The sequence below is a fragment of the Brassica napus genome, chromosome C7, assembly GCF_020379485.1.
Source record: "Brassica napus cultivar Da-Ae chromosome C7, Da-Ae, whole genome shotgun sequence".
NCBI lineage: Eukaryota > Viridiplantae > Streptophyta > Magnoliopsida > Brassicales > Brassicaceae > Brassica > Brassica napus.
Window position 1 is genome coordinate 30,271,477 of NC_063450.1, and position 6,911 is coordinate 30,278,387.

At 36.7% G+C, this 6,911-nt stretch overlaps 1 protein-coding gene across 1 annotated transcript; it reads right to left on the bottom strand.

Moving 5' to 3' along the window:
* Positions 1-3,270: 3,270 nt before the first annotated feature.
* Positions 3,271-5,512, bottom strand: LOC106356530 (WAT1-related protein At5g40230). The gene is made up of 6 exons (XM_013796268.3): positions 4,858-5,512; positions 4,611-4,790; positions 4,226-4,445; positions 3,981-4,139; positions 3,765-3,916; positions 3,271-3,622 (listed from the first exon to the last, which is right to left on the bottom strand). Exons 1-6 carry the CDS (start codon positions 5,268-5,270, stop codon positions 3,481-3,483), a joined length of 1,266 nt encoding a protein of 421 aa, XP_013651722.2. The 5' UTR covers positions 5,271-5,512; the 3' UTR covers positions 3,271-3,480.
* Positions 5,513-6,911: the final 1,399 nt, after the last annotated feature.

Below are 6,911 nucleotides of genomic sequence, written 5' to 3' on the forward strand. Positions count from 1 at the left end.
CTCCTACCATACATCTCCCTCTGCTGCACCCGCTCCTGCTCCTCTCGCTCCCGCTGCTGCATCCGCTCCTGCTCCTCCGGGTCCTCCGGGAGTGATGAGTGTTGCGGAGTTGGTTCAACAGCCCGGTCGTGACCATCTTCCCTATCTCACTCCGTATCCACATGGACGGGGTCAAACATGGTAATTAAACATATTTTCTTTTCTTTAAATTTGGATTCATTATTAACCGTTTGTTCTTTTTATTAGGTTCAACCGATCCGGGAACGGGATCAGCGCATGGATCAACCGTATGATGTACTCGGCCCTCGACAGGGGACATCCGACTTTCACTCACTTCCCTACCGACAAGCAGCATCTGTGGTTTCGTCAGTTTGCGGTAAGTATTCTAATTTTTTACTTATATTTTTAATCTTTAATATAAATTTTCTACTAATTGTGTTTTTTTTTTCAGCAAGAGTTCAATTGGAATTCCGATGAGACGCTCTTTATCTATCACCACTTCGTCCATAAAGTTATGGACAACTATGGGAAGCACATCCACGAGTGGAAGAAGAAGTGGGAAATCAATAAGGTTCGATTTAATTTATTAAACAATTTTTTAATTTATTAAACTATTTTTTTATTTATTAAACTATTTTCTTTTTTTTTATTAAAAGGTCCCAAAGTCGATGAACGACACGGTCTGGAAGGAGTTGTGTACGCATTGGGATAAGGAAGAGACGAAAGAAACTTCTTCCACCAACTCCACCAACCGCAGGAGCGACCGTAAAGGGAAGAGCATCTACAAGCATAACTTGGGTGCTCAATCTATTACCACTCTGGGAGATCGCATGGTAAGTTCAACCGCTTTTTCTTCAATTATTTGAGTTTTAGAATTTTAATTTATTGTGCATTTCTTCTAATTTCTAATGTTTCTTTAATTTATGTTTTTTTTCAAGGCGGAAAAAATGATGGCGAGCCGGTTGATGATCTCGCCCTAATGAGGAGGGCGTATACCAACAAGAAGACCGGCCAGATTGATGACGGTCTTGTGAAGGACGTGGTCGACCTGGTCCAAACTCAGGTGGTAGACGAAGTGTCTCAGCTTCAAACCGAGGATGACGCTTCGACGGCTTCGACCAACTTGTCCCGGTTTCGAATCAACGAAATCGTTGAATCGGTAAGTTCTTTTTTTTAAAGTTCAATTTATTTATTCCTTGATTTTTATTTTATCATCAATTTATATTATTTAAATTTGGCTATTTATATTTCAGTCGGTTCCAAAGAAGAAGGGACGTTTGGTCGGTTTGGGTCGTCGCTCCCGGTCGGCTGCTCCTTCTTCTGCACCACCGCCATATGTTGATCCAGAAGTTCTTACGGCTCAGCTGAAGGACAAGGATGATCGGATATCTGCGTTGGAGACCCAGATGGCATCTCAACAGGCGGGCTATGAGACACAGAAGAGGCTGAACGAGCAGATGATGGAGATGATGAAGAGGATGTACCCGAACGAGGTGTTCCCGAACATTCAAGACCCGTAGTTTTTTTTTTTTTACCAAAAACTCGTAATGTTTTATTTTTATTTGTAGAACTTTGAATTATCTAATATGTTTTCAGTTTTAATTTTAATTTTATATTTTCGAATTTAAATTTCACAAATTTTAATTTTTTTAAAAAAATTATGTTTAAAAAAAAAATATTTTTTTCGAAATTCCGAGGAAAAGCACCCTCAGAAATTTCCGACGACCTTTTCCTCGGAATAAGTTGTCGGAATTTTAAAAAAAAATCCGAGGGAATGTTCCTCGGAATTTTCCGAGGGACTACGTTCCTCGGAAATTCCCAATGCAAATTCCGAGGAAGATTTCGTCGGAACTTCCAAGGATTGGACCATCGGAAATTTCCTCGGAATATACCGAGGAAGTCCTCCCTCGGTATATTCCGAGGAACTTTCCGACGATCTAGTGGTCCTCGGAGTTTCCTCGGAAATTCAGTTCCTCGGAATTCCGTCGGAAATTTCCGAGGGATTTCCGAGGAAAAATTAATTTTCGAGGAGTTATTTCCGACGACTTTTTTCGCCGGTATGTCGTCGGAATAGCCTTATTCCGACGACATACCGACGATTTTTTCCCTCACTATGCCGCTGTTTTATTATAGTGTTTCGTTTCGAACCAGACCAACCATTTGATAAAACCTCTAACCAAATGGTTGGGACATATAATTTGGTCTGGTTTAGGTCGGTTTGGGTATGGTTGGATCGGTTTGAAAGATAAATTTTATGTTTATTGATTGCTTAAATGATGCAAACTGCATATAGGAGACGTATATAGATGTACGATGCAGCCGTTGACTTCTAAGGACTTTGCAGAAAATGTATAAAGCTTTAAGATTGAAATGAAAACCTATTAGGCTGTAAGCCTTAACTAGAAAACTCTGAGATACTTAAAGAAAAGGAAATAAGAGCTGCAAAACAAACAATTAAACCGTTAGAGAAATGCTTACTTTGTTAACCTTTGGTCGGTTTGATTGACTCTTGTGCTCTTGCTAAATGGGCTGATCTTCTATGTTGATGACCAGCAAGTTCCTGTCATCCTGTGGACTTGATCCAGAATGAATGGCCATAAATTTTCTCTTGATAGATTAGTATTCTCGGTTGGTCCATCATTCTCTAGACAACTTGTATTGTTATTTGGTTCAGCAGCTTGTCCATCAGGTGGTTTAACCTGCCCATGACTCTTTTTTTTTTGCAACAACCTGCCCATGACTAAAGCAAGTATCATGATCTTATTAAACTTATGCTGAAATACCTTATAGTTCTATGTCTGGTCATAAGTCCTTTGAACACAACTGGTACTGGAACATTGGTTGATCAAGCATGTATTGAATCTCTGGTTCAGTTAGATCCGGTTCATGATGAATGTCCTCATCAGCCCTTCTCATAATAGATTTGATATCGCAGAAACTCTCAACTCTCCAACTTTAGAAGCAACAGTGGTGCTGGTGGTTAACTCCACCAAGATTACTGCTAAAAGGGCATTATTATCAATAGACAATATAGAAGCAGTCTTTTCTGTACCACCTTCATCAGCATCATCCTCACCATTCTCAGAAATAAACCCCAAATTCTACAATCCTCATCAAAAGTAGTAATTAACCTAAATCAAAAGTAGTAATTAACCTAAGTCATCATTGATCTTCAATTCCTCAAGCATAGAGTTGATCCACCGGTTAAGAATGATAATATTTATAGGCTTCTTAATTCTCTAATATATTTTTTTCTTTTGCTATTAAAAATGACTACAGTATCATTCTACCATTTACTTTCTTGCTCATGTTGAGGTAAAAAGTCACAGTTAATAACATCTGAGCTAAGACAAGGTCACTATCTGAACTCTGAAGCAGGTTAAAATCACAGTATATGATTGCAACGAAGGCCATTTCTGGTTTAAGTCAAATCTTTATATAAAAAGATTACACTTGCATCAGTCACATCCTTAATGATGATTAGGATTCATCAGCTACGGTGCGTGCAAGCAGCAAAGGTGAGTAATGCTCAGAACTAGTCACAGGTTTGGATGCATCCTCTCTTGCTTTGCCCCAAATCACAGTGTAGAATCCCAAGCTCAAAACCACTGATCCGATGACACTGCACACAGAAAATATATATTGCGAAATTTACATTACCATTTATACATATAGAGGATAAGTATGACTTGTTTATGTATAACTTCTCTTAGATCAAATCTTTGAGAGGTGTTATGAAGGAAGAAGGTGAAAGATAACGGTACCTTCCAAGGTGAATTGCATCACCGAGGAATATAGCAGACATTCCAACCGCAATGACAATAGACAACGGCTTGAACAAGGATATGTAGACTGGACCCTTCAAATGCAGACCCCACGTGTGTATAACTGTGCCCAATGATGAAACCAAGGCACCCTAAAAACAGAACTTTTTTAATAAAGTCACTAGTTGAAGCAAGATACAAGGTTTGAATTCTCACCGTGTACATAATTGAAACGAGGGAGACATCAGGTTTAAGCAGAAAGGAAGTCAAGTTTTTTTCAGCAAACATGCATACAGGTGCTGAGATTTGTGTTCCGCATAAGCTGTACAGGAAGACTACTGTTATCTCTTGAGGGTATACCTCCATGATCCTAGTCTGAAAACCATATATGAGCTACCGAGTTTTAGCAATGTGTCACCAACAAGTACCAAAGTCTTTTATTTCATGAACTGTTTCTGTACCTGAATAATCAACCAGACTGAAATAAGCAAATACTGTGCAGCGAGTGATATGCCTCCAAGTATCCAGCTTGACTCAGATAAAGTCAAATGGTGGTAATGCGATGCAGCTAGAAGTTTAGGTCCTTTATAAAGAACAACAACCAGTGCACCAGACATAGAGACTACTGTGCCAATGATTTTAGCCTGACTCGCAGAGCTCCTTAACCTTACTCGTTCCATCCTTTACAAGGAAGCAGAACCAAATAATCAGATGATAGTTACCTAACCTTCCCTATGGTTTATTTAATCAACTACAAGATCGTGCTTTGGACTACTGAAGGTAACAGAGTTTTGTTACCATAAAATGTAAAGACATGAGCCTTTGTACTGTTAAGAAGTGTGGAACCTGAAAACAATGGCGAGGGTGAACGTAAAAGCTGGCGTGAGGGTGCTGATAGCAGAGGCAAGAGTAGGAGAACTATATTCTACTCCTTTACAGCCAGCTATCATCGACATGAACCCGAGAAGCGCAAGCAAGAAAATCTTGAAGAAGACGGGAGATTTGGCTGAAGGTAACCTTGTTGACCTGCACATGTAACATTAGGCTTAATTAAACTGGTGATAAATAAAGAGTAAGTGAGGAGATCAAGTACCTTCGGTAGATGAGGGAAAGAGGAAGAAGGACAAGTGTCGAAACAACATAAGAGTAGAACACAAAAACATAGAAGCTCAATCCTCTCAAAGCAGCAGCCTTGTACAGTGTGGTCGATCCAACGGTGACACACTCCACTACAATCATGGAAGCAAACGGCACAACATCTCTGTTAATGTACCTCCACGCCACTGTTTCTCTCATGGTAGATTCGATGTGGGTAGAATTGATGAACGGATTCAGAGGAAAGTCTCCTAAGTCAAAGTTAAATATCGTATCCCCAGATTCTAAGGACCCACCAGAACGGTTAGATGTTTTATAGAGTTTTTTAAATTGCAAAGCAGTTTTTGAGTTTTTATTAGACAAAAAAGCAGTTTGTGCTACTTCCATAGTTTTTTTTATGGTTAAAGACATAGTTAACCTTAAAAATTGTAGCCATAAACCATTTTTTTGTCATTCTTATATATTTAGTTAGTTTTTTATTATCTGTGCCCCTAACTAAATGTAACCACAAATTTTTTTTTTTTTTGCTTTTGTATTAAATTTCTTAAAATTTGAAACCCACAAAAAAACGTAAAAAGTTGTGAACTTTTTTTGTTTGCTTTTTTGATTTTTTTGGGTTAACTTTCTCATATAATGGTTTATCTTCCTCTCAACCAAGATTCACTTTTGTCATCTTCCATTTGATTGTAGACTCTTTTTTGGCCTACAAACTCAGTTCAAAATCATCTATGTTATAGTGATTTGAGTCTAAAATCCGATGTTATATCAAGGATCTATCAAATTTGAATGATAATAATAAAGAAACGAGGTTGAATCAAAGCAAATCGTCCAAAAAATGGTGATTTATGTTTGAAAACAAAAAGGGCTGCAAGCTATGTAGAAAGAGAAGTGTTGATGAAGAAGAAGATATACAAAATTACAATATTACCCTTCTGTGGGTGTACACGTACACATTAAAAAATGTGAGGTACATGTGTACAAAAAAAAATTCAAACGTGTAACATAATTATCAAAGATGTATACATAATTTTCGTTGTCCACGTGTACATAAATTCCCAAAAGCTTTCATGTACATTAGTTCACTTGTGGACCAAACAAGTTATGTTTCACAAATGCAGAAATACATCACAAACGCACACGTACACTATGAGGCAAATGTGCAGATGGACACTATAAGGCAAATGTGCTTATAGACATGTACACTATGATAAAAGACAAAGAAATAATGTTGATAATTTAAATAATTTAAATCATAAATGTACAAAAGAAATGAAACCTGTAAAAATAACACAAAGATACTGCTCAGGTTTTACAGAATATACAAAAGAAATAAAACTATAATTTAAAAGTCATTTGTTGTGTACACTATACTATGTAACAAATATTTCATTATCCACATGTACAATAATTCATATGCACACTATTTAACTTGTACAATAATATACGCATATTAGATAATTTCACTACTCTTATGTACATAAACATTAAACATGTAGATCTTCCAACCTAGAGCAGTACCCTATAAGGCAAATATGCTTATGGACATATACACTATGATAAAAGACAAAGAGAACAATGTTGATAATTTTAATAATTTAAATCATAAATGTACAAAAGAAATGAAACCTGTAAAAATAACACAAACATTCTGTTCAAGTTTTACAGAATGTACAAAAGAAATAAAACTGTAATTTTAAAAGTCATTTGTTGTGTACACTATACCATGTAACAAATATTTCATTATCCACATGTACAATAATTGATATGTACACTATTTAACTGTACAATAATATACGAAAGAAATAAAACTGTAATTTTAAAAGCCATTTGTTGTGTACACTATACCATCTAACAAATATTTCATTATCCACATGTACAATAATTCATATGTACACTATTTAACTTGTACAATAATATATGCATATTAGATAATTTCACAACTCTTATGTACATGAACACTAAACATGTAGGCCTTCCAACCTAGAGCAGTACCCCATGATTTCGTGATTTGTTTTCTTCATTATCTTTGAACATAGTGAGATAAGATGACCT

Coding starts and splice junctions, on each gene's coding strand:
- LOC106356530 (XM_013796268.3), bottom strand. CDS start 5,270: ATGTCTTTAACCATAAAAAAAACTATGGAAGTAGCACAAACTGCTTTT. Junction 4,446..4,610: donor ACCCTCGCCATTGTTTTCAG/GTTCCACACTTC, acceptor TTCCTTGTAAAG/GATGGAACGAGTAAGGTTAA. Junction 3,623..3,764: donor GATGCAATTCACCTTGGAAG/GTACCGTTATCT, acceptor TTCTGTGTGCAG/TGTCATCGGATCAGTGGTTT.